Raw genomic sequence first — 14,125 nt, forward strand, 5'->3', positions numbered from 1 at the left:
GTATACAGTGCCTTGCAGAGGTATATATACCCCTTGCACTTTCTCATCTATTCATGCAACAACCACAAGCCTCAATTTATTTCAATGGGGCTTGATGTGATAAAGTAGTACGTAACTGTGAAATGAAAATGAGACATGGTTTTAACTATTTTTACAAATAAAACTGGAACCATGTAGCACTCATGTCCCATTATGACAAAAATATGTCTCCTCAAAAGTAACTCTTTGCAAAAATAACTCCAGCTCAGTTAGATTAGAAGGAGAGCAAACAGCAACTTTCATGTGTAACCACAGATTTAGATTTGGGTCTAGGTCTGGACTTTGAGTGGACCATTTGACAACATGAACCGGCTTTGATCTAACACATTCCAATGTGTCCCAATCCCCCGGGAGAGCTTTGACCAGATCCCGGGGGATGTTGGAGACATAGAGTCCGAGTGGACCATGTTCTCCGCATCTATTGTCGATGCTGCTGCCCGTAGCTGCGGCCATAAGGTCTGCGGTGCCTGTCGCGGCGGCAATCCCAGAACCCGGTGGTGGACACCGGCAGTAAGGGATGCTGTCAAGCTGAAGAAGGAGTCCTATCAGCTGTGGTTGGCTTGTAGGACTCCTGAGGCGGCTGACGGGTACCGTGAGGCCAAGCGTGCTGCGGCCCGGGCTGTGGCAGAGGCAAAAACTCGGGCCTGGGAGGAGTTCGGTGAGGCCATGGAGAAGGACTACCGGTTGGCCTCGAAGCGATTCTGGCAAACCGTCCGGCGCCTCAGGATGGGGAAGCAGTGCTTTGCCAACACTGTTTATAGTGGGGGTGGGAGGCTGCTGACCTCAACTAAAGACATTATCGGGCGGTGGAAGGAGTACTTCGAGGATCTCCTCAATCCTGCCATCACGAATTCCGTGGTGAAAACAGAGGTGGTTAAAAAGCTCCGCGGTGGCAAGGCTTTGGGGGTGGATGAGATCCGCCCTGAGTACCTCAAGTCTCTGGATGTTGTTGGGCTGTCATGGTTGACGCCTCTTCAACATTGCGTGGCGGTCGGGGACAGTGCCTCTTGACTGGCAGACTGGGGTGGTGGTCCCCCTTCATAAGAAGGGTGATCGGAGGGTGTGTTCCAACTACAGGGGGATCACACTCCTCAGCCTCCCTGGTAAGGCCTACGCCAGGGTATTGGAGAGGAGAGTCTGACCGATAGTCGAACCTCGGCTTCAGGAGGAGTAGTGTGGTTTTCGTCCCGGCCGTGGAACACTGGACCAGCTCTGTACCCTCTACAGGGTGCTCGAGGGTTCATTGGAGTTTGCCCAACCGGTTCACATGTGTTTTGGGGACCTGGAGAAGGCATTCAACTGTGTCCCTTGTGATGCCCTGTGGGGGGTGCTCCAGGAGTATGGAATCGGGGGCCCTTTATTAGGGGCCATCCGGTCCCTGTACGAGCGGAGCAGGAGTTTGGTCCGCATTGCCGGCACTAAGTCGGACCTGTTCCCGGTGCATGTTGGACTCTGGCAGGGCTGCCCTTTGTCACCGGTCCTGTTCATAACTTTTATGGACAGGATTTCTAGACGCAGCCAAGGGCCAGAGGGGGCCTGGTTTGGGGACCAGTGGATTTCGTCTCTTCTTTTTGCAGATGACGTGGTCCTGCTGGCCCCCTCTAGCCAAGACCTACAGCATGCGCTGGGGCGGTTCGCAGCAGAGTGTGAAGCGGCTGGGATGAGGATCAGCTCCTCCAAGTCCGAGGCCATGGTACTCGACCGGAAAAGGGTGGCTTGTCCTCTTCAGGTTGGAGGGGAGTTCCTGCCTCAAGTGGAGGAGTTTAAGTATCTCGGGGTCTTGTTCACGAGTGAGGGAAAAATGGAGCGGGAGATCGTCAGACAGATCGGTGCAGCTGCCGCAGTAATGGGGTCACTGTGCCGGTCCGTTGTGGTGAAGAGAGAGCTGAGCCGAAAAGTGAAGCTCTCGATTTACCGGTCGGTCTACGTTCCTACCCTCACCTATGGCCATGAACTTTGGGTCATAACCGAAAGAACGAGGTCCCAGATACAAGCGGCTGAAATGAGCTTCCTCCGTAGGGTGGCCGGGCACTCCCTTAGAGATAGGGCGAGGAGCTCGGCCATCCGGAAGGAGCTCGGGGTAGAGCCGCTGCTCCTCCACATCGAGAGGAGCCAGTTGAGGTGGCTCGGGCATCTATACCGGATGCCTCCTGGACGCCTTCCTCGGGAGGTGTTCCAGGCACGTCCCACCGGAAGGAGGCCCAGGGGACTGCCCAGGACACGCTGGAGGGACTATGTCTCTCGGCTGGCCTGGGAACGCCATGGGCTCCACCCGGAGAAGCTGGAGGTGTCTGGGGAGAGGGACGTCTGGGCGTCTCTGCTGAGTCTGCTGCCCCCGCGACCCGGTCCCGGATAAGCGGAAGACGACGAGTACGAGTACATTCCAATGTTGCTCTGACTGTATGTGGTCGTGCTAGAAGGTGACCCCCCACCCTGGTCTCAAGTGTTTTGCTGCCTCTAACATGTTTTCTTAAATAATTGCCTACTATATATTTTCAATTCATCTTCCCATTCACACTGACCCTGCTGAAGAAAAGCACCCCACAGCATTTCTCTGCCACCACCATGTTTTGTGGAATGGATGGTATGTTCGAGGTGAAGTCATAGTTTTTGTCATTAATAGCGATTTTTTATGTCGGCCAAAATGTTTTTTATAGTCTCATCTGATCAGCGCATCTTCCTTCATGTTTGCTGTGTCCCCCACATGGCTTGTGCTCTAAGTCTTCACAGAACCATCTATACTAAGACCAACTTTACTGACTTCATTCTGCAATATTTGAGTGAAGAGGGCTGAACACAAAGAAATGGCACACTTCTCAGATATTATTTTTACAAAAGTCTGAAAATAATTTTCCCTCCACAAAATTTTGTACTACTTTTGCAATTTCTATCACTTAAAATTCTAATTGAAATGTATACGTTATTGGTTGTAATGAGAGAAAATGGGAAAATGTTTAAGGGATATAGATACCTTTGCAAGGCACCGTATCACATTAAGTACAGATCTGGACCAGATCTGGACAGCATGGCTTGACTGGTTGTGTTTGCGTAAAAAAACTACTTGAACTCTTACCAGAGTTGCTGAGTTCAACATAGAAAGTCTCTTTCTAGAAGCTCTAAGTCTGTGAGCTTAAAAACAAAACAACTTGAGTTCAGAGTAGATAAACTGTGAACAGACAGGATACAAATAATGTTGTTTTTATGCAGGAAGCCATACAGTAACAGAAGAGACTGGCAACTCTAAATAAATACACTGTAATCGCTCTTGTCTGCAAGGAAAACTACAATCAACTTAAACATCATTCCTTTAGAGCCATGCTAAGCCAACTGGCTGCTTGCTCTGCCTAATATTGAGAGCCCAGAATAAGAATAGTTTAACAATAGTTGTTAATTGTTCTTATTAAAGCTGGGGGTTAATAAAGACCACGCACCTTGATTCCATTGAGGTGGATGGTTTCGTGCGTCTCCGTCCCTGCAGGGCTGTTAGCTGTAGTGGTGTATGTGTAGGCCAGCTGAGGGATCAGGATAGTCTGTTTGCTGCTGTTGTTGGTTAGTGCTTGTAGGCATTGCATTGTGGTTACGATATCAAGGGGTTTGGCACTTGGCTGGTTGACATACAGTGCAAGGGGGCTGCCCCCCATGCCTGAGAGTGGCGATGTGTCCTTCTTTGTGCAGGTTAAGTTCAGAGGTTCTTCCTTGTTGGTCGAGCAGGAGGAAGCAGAGAGGTAAACTTGGGTTGCAGGCACCGTGCTCTCTGCTTCATCTCTGGCTGGCTTTGGCAGCGACAGGTCCAGGGGTCCCTCTGTGCTCCCAGCGGTATCAGCTTGGGTGGATCCACCGGCTGTAAGGTTTAGTGGCAAGGGCGAGGCCGGTGAGCTGTGAGTGCCATTGACCTCTGCTGGCGTAGCCTCTGTGGGGCTGTCCTGGTTCACAGAACTGCTTATAGTGACTGCGTCCTTCCCTGGGACCAGTGATACCACACTGTGAGCTTCACACGAGTCCTCCTCTTCTGATGGAGGTGTTGGGGCACCCAGGGATATCTGACCCTGCTGCATTTTGTCAAACCACTTCTTTACCACATGGACCGGCAGACTGACTGAGTCAGAGATCTTAGCCAGCTCGTCCTTGGAGGGCTCTGCATTTAAGGCGAAATAGGCCTTGAGAAGGGACATGAGGTTCTTGGGGTGGTTGCAGAGTCCTCCATCTGACAGCAAGGTGGCAACAGCCTCAGATTTATCTATTCCTGCTCCATTCATTCTTAGACCTTCTTTCTTGCAGTGCTTGAGGGCATGGAATGCTTCCAGCCCACCTGGACAGTTCTCACACAGGAGACAGGTTTTAGTGGTCTTTTCCTCTTTTTGCTTTGTCTCATGGTCCCTGCTGCCTCTGACTGAAAGATCCTCAGGGAGTTTCTGGGACTTAATAGAGTCAGCAGCACTCTGAGCCGGAGACACTGGCTCTTTCTTCAGGTTATGGGGTGTGAGCTGGCCCTGGTTGGGGTCCAAACTGTAGTTTATAATAAGTTTTGCATTCCCATCCTGCCCCACAATTGGTAGACTGATGGCTGAGATGAGCTGCTGCTGTGGGGGGTGCAGCATTCCAGTGATGAGGCCTGAGTTTACCTGGCCTTTGGCATTGTTTTCCAGAACCTGCCGTATAACGTTACCGTCCACGGCCACCTTCAGGGCGTTCTGCAGGTCTGCCAGGTTGATGCTAATGGGGGACACCAGCCCCACTGTTGGCAGGACAACCGCCTGTACAGTACCCTGCAGAGGGGCAGCAGCACCTCCATTGAACACCCCGCCATTAATAGCGGTCATGGCGGGAGGTGTTATTACCGCCGGCTTGTACTCGTAGTCCACAGGCTCCGTCTTGATCTGGTTGAGGGGCAGCTGCTCTTGGAGAGGCTTGCTGTGCTCCAGTTTCTCCCTAGTCTGCCCGCAGTGGAGTGAAGGGGACGTGGGCAGCCCTGGTGATGAACCCTGGGCCTGGTTTCTGGTGCTCCCCAAGCGCTGTCTGTTGTTCACTGAGATGACGCTGATGCACTTCTTACTGCTGATATGGGAACTATACGAGCCTGAGTGGGAGAAGCGCTTCTTGCAGTGGGAGCACTCATAAGGTTTCTCTCCTGAATGAAACCACAGTTTGTGAAACAGAGAGAAGGGGGGGATTTCCATTAGTGAATGAAGCTAAATGAGCAAGCTAGGCTATAAGCAGTATGGCAGGAAAAAGCTCTAATGCATTTCAATGATGCTTAAACGTTCGTGTAATGGCACCACTGGGAAATGCCCATCTCTAATTGCTGTCCCATAATGCCAAAAGAAACATGATTACGGCACATTAAGGAGGAAAACACAACACATGGAAACATGATGAAGGAGACCTAAACGCAGGGAAACATAAATAAACCATAAAGGCTGCTTCAACCGAGATTGAAGCATCTGTGGCCAGAAGAGGGGCATAACAGCAACACAATGAACATGACCTGCTCACACACAGACACACACACGGATAAATGTGACAGGGCTGTTCACTCACCACTGTGAATGCGGAGGTGCTCTTTCAGATGGTGCTTGTACTTGAATGCTTTGCCGCATTCAGGGCACTTGAATTTCCGGTTGCCTCCGGACTGCGTGATGTGCCTCTGTCAGATAAATGGTGAAACCATCGTTCAGTCACACAAACAATGACAAGGCAACCTTTGAACTCCACTGATTCACATCACAATGTTGTTAATCAATCAATGGTAAGGGTTTGTGTTTATTTGACGTGTTTGGATATCAGTAAGCTTGTATGTGGAGTTTCCTTTAGAAATCCCTGTTTCATAAGCACTACTACAAAGGTTTCTAGCTCAGGTAAACCTTCCCATTTAAGAAAAAACATTAAGCATTAGATAAAGTTCTGTTCAAATACATTAAGCTGTTCCTACGTATGTTTTGCTTTCAAGTAACCAACCTTTCTTTTATTTGTTGTAATTTAGAATAGTTCTCCAGTCTTTTAAAGCATTTCTTCTGAGATGAATTGAGGGTACTCAAGGCTAACTTGAAGGATAAACCACTGCTATGACGATACAAAACTTTAAATCTTCAATTACTTTGTTAATTGGATTTTGACTAAAAACCAGCACTAAAATGGGATCTCGTGGAAATCAAAAACAAGACAGAATTTCTAATTAAAGCCCGGTCTGTCCGTAAAGCTCTTGAGTTGCTGGTTCTGTTAAAGCAGTTATTAGGAGCCCCAGATATGAAGATAAGTGCTTAAGCTCGACAACGTGCATCCATGTTTTAGACTTTTATTTTGCAGTACAGCAGGAAGTAGTTGTCCAGTTGAATGACAAGAGTCATCTAATGAAGGCTTCTCTTGTGTCTGGCTGAAAGCACTCTTTTGAAATTGAGTGATGTGGCAGAATTTTGGGTACTTGGTATAAAACATAAAACTAACAGAGTGACAGACGATATACGAATTATTTTAAACATTGAAAACTGTTAGCTGCTAATGATGCTAAAGTTTGCCATCTACTTGGTAGCTTCCTGCTGTCTGGTTCTGCAGTTGTACAAATCTGAATAAAACTCTGAGATACTTAGAATGATTGAGCAAGATTGTTGTTAAAATCTCAATAACCCAATATTGTATATTTTCTTGTCTCATGGGCTGGATAGATTGTTAAAACCATACCTGACAACTGAGTGAAGAAAAACACTGAAGCTCTCCTCTGACTTCTTGTGCCATTTATAAAGCCTAGAAACTATTAAACAAGACCACTTCAAAAGATTCCAAGAAGTCTCGTGCCTTGGAAATTAAATGTAAATTTGGCTGCATGTTTTACCTGATCCCGTCCTCCCTTATGAACGCTCATATGCCGCTCTAATTGAGCACGGTATGCGAAACTGTAGCTGCACTCTGGGCAGCTGAAGCTCTCTTCTGTCTTCTCGTGCCGGTACTTGATGTGCTCCTTCAGGGAGCTGTAACGCTTGTAGCCCCGTGCACAGTACGGGCATGTGAGCAGCTGGGAGAACGAATCAGGGGTTCCTGGATGAAACAATAAAAGAAGAGGAGGAGCTGGGGTTAGAAACACATGTCAGGAAGCTCTTTGATGTTACACATGACTGGCCACAGCAGCGCTCTGTGATTTCACCGATCACTGAGAGATCCTCCCCTACAGGTAAACAGCAGCCAGGTAACCAAACGGATCAAAGCTGACTGCTGATAAGCCTTTCCTGTCCTTGGCTGCATTATATTTTTGTTTCTGTAATTCTCACTGACGCAAAGCAACAAAATTACAGTTTCAGACTCTTGAGATTTAATCATGTGATTGCCTATTGTGTGTGAGGAGCTTGTGTAAGGAAAAACGAGGCTATTAAACACAAGCCGCCTACCTGAGTCTGAGATCTAGCCAACAGAGGGTCTTAGTTGTCCTCTTCCCACACAGGTAAAGCATTACCTTGTTAACAGGTGATATATTAAGTTCCCTGGGGACCAGGTGAGAGCTGTGGCTGGGAATGCACACACATTATCACCCAGGTAGCTGTGAGTCAAAGCTCGCACGGACGTGACAAATTTACTCAGGTGTTGCCGTTTCTGACACCCACCCCTCCCCCCTCAGAGGGAACAGGTAAGAGCCAAAAGCCCAAGAGCCATAAGGGCTCCACAATGAGCAGCTCTTAGCAGACAGTAATGGCTGTAATGATGTCAAAGGCTGGTGCTAATGGGGGGAGTTAACACCTGAGGTGTAACAGGGAGCAGGTAGAGCCATCCCCTCGAGTGCGGTAATTACCAGATAGGTGTTGTAACAGTGTAAGAGCTCAGTAGTGAACTGTGATTGTGAGAAAACTGCCTATGGCGTGATGTCTTGTACCGTTCTCATCATGGACGCTGGCATCAGGGGTGCCCTGACGCTGAAGGTCATCATCTGGGGCCTCTGGGTAGATGATGGCCGTGTCTCCTTGTTGGAGCATCTCCTCTACCAGGGCATCCGTACTCACGTCATCATCGCCATCTGAAGCACAGTCCTCCTTCACTGCAAAGGAGCAAACACATACTCATTACAGACATGTCTTCATTTAACTCCTTGCTATTTCAGCATGTTTTTTTAGTTACTGACACATGTCATGTGTATGAAACCTTAGCTTTTTTTGTGAAATGCAACCATCTAAATAAATCACAGGGAATGACATAGTTGTAGCGCCTCTAAGTTCTTCATCATCACATGTTCAGCACACTGAGAGAGGCATGCAGCTCCACTAAGAAAAAAACCATCCTGACGTTCACAAAAGGATGAGACAACTCATTAGCATCATAGGCCAGGGGCGGCTGGATGAGTATGGTGTTCTTTGTAAGAACTAAATGGCAAACCTCTATTAACAATGTTAGGTAAGGTACTTATTGTGACTGGGACTGATAATTAGGTGATGAATCTCGTACTCTTAGTTGCAGCAGATACGAAGTGGGAACGATCACACGCTCTGTGCTCTCAGGTGAGGCTCGCCCTTCAGACTGAGTTTGGCAAATGAGCCATGCATGTTCTTCATCCACATCACACGAGCTTGGCCTGGAAGTGGAGCGAGCGCTAATTACTGGAGCGTAACCTGAGGACAAGGAGTTTAGCAGGCATAAAAGCTTCCTTCCGTCTCTTGATCTCAGCTCTTCCAGTGCTACCTGAGGTGGATCCAGGAACCAGGTACATGTCAGCGATTAAACAGAGCACCGTCCTCCACAGATGTGAGTGTACCTCTGTGGATGATTACAAAGAATAATTACAGGGGTGAGCTTGCAGCTAAAAGCAAAGTTAGCCTGCTGTACTGGGCAGATGTTTTATATACTCCCTCTACTTAGTGGAGATAGGAGAATTGTGTTTTGTGAATTGCGAACAGTATGTGTGTGTGTGTGTGTGTGTTTTAAGAGACAGGGCCAGCTGTGTTCTCCTCAGAGACAGGAACAGGTGTAGCACTTCATGACTCACCGACGCACAGCGAATACCAGTAATCTTACAAACAAGCCTTGCTCTGGCTTCCTCTGGAGCACCTTAACAAAGCCGCGCAACAATACAACGGCAGTCATTTGTTGCTATGGTTATTAAAGGCTGCTGGAAGAAGACTCCTGGCCTGTTATAGCCCTCTGGGAGATCATATGGACAAAGAGGCTGTCTTTTTGTGAACATGCCTGTGTGGGTGTGTAAAGTAGCAGAAAGCAGCAGGTGCTCACAAAGTCCCATCTTGGAATTTGTATCCTGCATTTTAGGGCCTGTTTCCCCCACACATCACACAGCATTTCTCCAACAACCCGAGCAACAGCAGTTATACCCCGAGACACATTTAACACATTCCCAGTGACATGTTAAAGGAAACACTTTGGCAGTCTAGGAAACATGCTCATTGGCTTGCAGGCTAAGGCTTACATAGGAAAAGCTACAAGTAAATACAGTTCTTTGAAATACTGAAGTATTCAATCTTGTAGTTATTTGTCTTATTACAACCATAAACCACAAATCCAGACATCACCAGACACCTAAACTGAGGGCACTAATCAGAGATGGTAACTCTGGAGGAGCTGTAGAGATCTACAACTCAAGTCGGACAATTGTGAACACAACTAATAGTCATGCAATCTACAAATCTGGCCCTATTGGAAGGTTGGAAAGTACATTGGATAGCTATAAGAAGTCATTGCAATGTGCCTTAAGCAAACCAGTGAAAGAATGTACGCTGGTCAGATGAGAGCAAAATTAAACAGTTTGGCTAACATGAGAACAGTTCTGTGTGATCCAAAATCTCCCTGCATACACCATCTCCATGGTGAGACATGGTGGAGGGAGGATCATAGTGTGGGGATGTTTTTCTTCAACTGGAACAAGGAAGCTGGTCAGTGTTAATGGGGAGATTGTTGCAATTCTGGGAGAAAGCCTGCTAGAGGTTGCAAAAGACTTGAGACTGTGGCAGAGCTTCGTTTTCTGGCAGGACAATGACCCTAAACATACAGACAGCCATAGTATATCCATATGATGAAAGGGCCCAGTCAAAGTCCAGGCGGAAATCCAACAGAGGATCTGTGGCAAGACTCAAAAAGTGATGTTCCCAGAGACCCTCTGTTTAAACCAGCTGAGCTTGAGCTATTTTACAAAGAAGAATTGGCAAAACTTTAATTTTCTAGATTTGCAAAGCTGGCAGAGACATACCCCAAAAGACATGCAGCTGTAACTGTAACAGAAGTAGCTTCTACAGTCCGAACACAGGAGAGTTAATGAAAATCTCTTGTCAGTTTCTTTCTCCTTCACAATTATGCACTACTTTGTGCTGGTTCATCCCATGAAATACCAGTAAAATACAATAAAGTTTAATGTTGTAACATAAGAGAATAAGACAATGGGGTGTGAATAATTTTTTGGAGACAAGTAATATAGCCTTCCTTTCTTTTACAGTTTATGTCCAATTTTCAAATGCGTGTTATTTTTGTCAGGAAGTGCTGATCAGGCTGGGATTTTCTCCATTGGCCACAATCAAAGTTACTGAAACACCTCAAGGCTACATGATGTTGAGCGTGTGTGTGAGGTGAAGTCCTGGTTGGGGCTCTGTGGAGCTAAAGCATGACAGACTGTTGTTTTTACTCCTCGCCTGTGTGGTTCGTTTGCCTCACTCTGCTCTTTTTTCAAGTACAGAAGAGGGCCGGGAGGTTTTGCAGCCTTGCTGAGGTGGCTCTGTGTTATCAGACTGCTCCCCCTGACATGAAACATCCCGCAGGCCGCTTACATGCTGACGCAGGGATGTGAATGCATCGCTGCACACGTGGAAGATCGGTTAAAAGAGCTCCATAGGAGGTTCAAGAGAGAATGTCGGTGTGTGTTCATGCGGAAACAGCAGTCTCTCGACTTTCTTTTCTTATTCTCTTGCTTTTGTCTCATCCCACTATGCCAACCTCTCTGCAACATGATATAATGCTGACTCACAATGCATTTCCTGTCCTGACCAGCCCACGACCCGACTACTTCCTGTGGTCGTGCATCCAAAACAGCTTATAGATTGTGTCTTGTAGGGCAGGCATACATCAGAGAACAAGACAAGGCTTTGTAAAACAAATAAATAAATAAATGAATAAAATATTTAAGAGTGGTGGGGGAACAAATCTTATCTCCAAGCAATGGGAGACAGACTGAAGAAGAGACATGAGGTATTCCAAAATCAGGTCAGGAATGATTTGCTTATCCTTGGCCGTGTGCTATCAAACATGCATCTCTTTCCAACCCTCTAAAGGGCCTTGCTCTACTGTGCATTTCTGACATCAGGCTAACACATTCATGGATGTAAGAGTACCTTCAGAGTATATCTCCACCAGCTTTGCTCACTGAGGGACTGAATTTAGAATTTTTCCTTTGTATTCTTTTCAAATTTGTTCAAGCTCAATCATTTGAGAACATCATTTTTCAAATCTTGCCACAGACTTAAACTTTGACTGGGCCATTCTAACATATGAATATGCTTAAATTAAATAATTCCATTGGAGCTCTGGCTGTATGTTTAGGGTCACTCTCCTGCTGGAAGAAGAACCTCCGCCCCAGTCTCAGGTCTTTGCAGCCTCTAACAGGTTTTCCTTCAGAATTGCAGTTTGTAAAGCTCCATCCATCTTCCCACCAGCTATTACCAGCTTCTCTGTAACTGCTTCCAACAGCAGGAGGTTGTCACCATTTTTGACCGTGGAGATGGTTTTAATCAAAGTGATATGCAGTGTTAGTTTTCCACCACACATAAGCTAAAAAGTTAAATTTTTTACTTACATATGTGGTAAATCTCATCTGACCAGAACACATTTTTCCACATAGTTGCTGTGTTCCCTTTATGTTTTATGGTAAACTGTCTCTGTTGCATAAAGGTCAGATTTTGTGGAGGGGGAACTAATAACAGATTCTCCCATCTGAGGTGTGCATTGCTGCAGCTCCTTCAGAGTTTCCACGGGCCTATTGGTTGCTTCTCTGATTGCTCTGCTTGCTCAGCCTGTTAGCTTGGACAGACGGCCATGTCTTGGTGGATACTTGTGATGGTCTATCACATAAAATCTTACTAAAATACACTGAGGTTTGTCATCGTAACAAAATGTGAAAAAGTCCAAGGAGGAAGAATACTTTTGCAGACACTGAGAGAAAAAGTCAGTATATCAAGACTTTCACCATCATTTTGGTGCCTCTGCTCCCCAGCTCCACCCTGCTCTTTCACTCAGATGTAATCATTCTCTCCTACTTATTAAATGTAAAGGAGAAGCCTTCCTGGGTGAGCGTTCCCTCTACCTGTCCCTCCCACAAGAGCTGTCAGTCTATTCTTTAATGCACCAACACTGGGCTACATCATTTCTACATAATCATTTAGGAGTAAATGAGTAATGGCAGTGAGGAGGGGGCCCTTCATACCTTATAATCAAGAGGAATGATTCACGACAAGAGGAATACTGAGTAACAATACAGAAAGATAAATGAAATGAGGTAAACAAAGTTAAAGTACTGAAAAACCACCTTTCTGGTTTTGGAGCTCTGAAGTTTCGTGAGAAGGGGTGTCAAGGCTTTAATTTGAAGCAAACCGAGCCATGCGGAGAAGAAAATTGCTGGGTGGTGGTCAGTTTTTCAAGGCCACACCAGAAAATCTGTTCTCCCAACAGATCAGATGAAAGACGTGTTTGTTTAAAGAGCCGAGGTTTTCCCCGTGTCACAGCTAAGATGCTGCTGGAGGTACGGGATGAAGGGCGGAGAGTTAGGAAGAGCAGTGTGTGAGTGAAAGCAAAAGACCCGATCAGGCACAAACGTGGAGCGCAGCCAGCTCTGTTTCTGTGCAGCTCATGCTTTTGAAGTGTTTAATGTTCTCCAGCCCGGGCCAAAACCAATGACATTATTCTTCCTCCAACTTTCCTCTTATGCAAGGAGGTACAGCTGGGGAGCAGGGCTGAAAATGACAGCAGAGTCTGGGGAGTAGGTGGCTGCTCTGTGCATAGGTCTGTGGTTTAACTGAGCGTGTACAGTAAATGTGCCAGCACAACCGAAACCATGAGGCTGAAACTGAAGGAAATTCTTCTGAGTGCAATTTCTAAAAATCTCTCCCCGAACCAAAAGTGAGATGTCACTGGCTGTTTTCAGTGTTAGCTGGAACTTTCCCCATCCTGGTGCTTACGTTTACATACATACATACATCTGTTGCTAACAAAAAACTCCAGCCAACACCTTCAAACAAAGAAGCATGTGATTTTTAGATCTGATTACCTGCCATATGTGCAAGTCACAGTTGTTGGCACCAGTCTGAAGCTACCTAGGTGACCTCATGCAGCAGAGAGGCCTTGAGCCAGGGCTGAAACGCCGACATCCTTCAGCACCCACAATTGTTTTGGAGACAGCAGGAGGGGTGTGACGTCAGCACTTCCTGTGGTAGTGAGCCGCCTCAGATGCCACTTCCACATGGTTTGAGGTAAAAAGGAGTTCACGCCGGTCCCTGGATTGCCCACTAGTGCTGTAAAGCTCTCCGCCGACACTTGGGTTGAAAGGCTATTTTGTGTGCCTGAAGGTCTCTCTGTGTGTTGGCATTGTCTTTGTTTAATATCATGCTTCCTGCCTTAGTTTCAAACCCTCTGGATGTAGTACCTGTTTCCTTACTCTCTGTTTCACAATGAGACAAAGCTGTTATATAACTTTGTGTAAGGGTGGCATTTCTCAACTTAGACAACATCTCTCCAGCTGAGATCATAATGGATCATAACTCACCTGTAGAAGAACGATCCACACCCTCTAATGTGTTCCACATTTTGTCATGTTACAACTACGGACCTCAATGTATTTTATTGTGATTTTTATGCTGCAGACCAACACAAAGCGGAGCATAAAGGTGAAGCAGAAAGAACTGATAAAAATTACAAAGAAAAATCTGAAAACTGTGGTATCCATTTGTATTTAGTCTGATTTACTCTAACACCCCTAAATAAAATCAATTGCAGCTAACTGCCTTTAGAAGTCACTTAATTAGTAAACAGTGTGTGTAATATAATGTCAGTATAAATCCAACTGTTCTGTGAAGGCTTCAGAGGTTTGTTAGAGAACATCAATGAACAAACAGCACCATGAAGA

At 46.4% G+C, this 14,125-nt stretch overlaps 1 protein-coding gene across 1 annotated transcript in view; it reads right to left on the reverse strand.

The window, feature by feature from the left end:
* zeb1b (zinc finger E-box binding homeobox 1b) overlaps nucleotides 1–14,125 on the reverse strand; it is a 68,431-nt gene that overhangs the window by 6,616 nt on the left and 47,690 nt on the right. Inside the window, exons 3-6 of the mRNA XM_047349703.1 lie at nucleotides 7,895–8,056; nucleotides 6,866–7,068; nucleotides 5,578–5,683; nucleotides 3,471–5,167 (exon numbers count right to left, since the gene is read on the reverse strand). Of these exons, the coding sequence (XP_047205659.1) occupies nucleotides 3,471–5,167; nucleotides 5,578–5,683; nucleotides 6,866–7,068; nucleotides 7,895–8,056 (2,168 nt within the window). The remainder of the gene's footprint in view (nucleotides 1–3,470; nucleotides 5,168–5,577; nucleotides 5,684–6,865; nucleotides 7,069–7,894; nucleotides 8,057–14,125) is intronic.

This window comes from Girardinichthys multiradiatus, chromosome 21 (assembly GCF_021462225.1).
Source record: "Girardinichthys multiradiatus isolate DD_20200921_A chromosome 21, DD_fGirMul_XY1, whole genome shotgun sequence".
Classification (NCBI taxonomy): Eukaryota; Metazoa; Chordata; class Actinopteri; order Cyprinodontiformes; family Goodeidae; genus Girardinichthys; species Girardinichthys multiradiatus.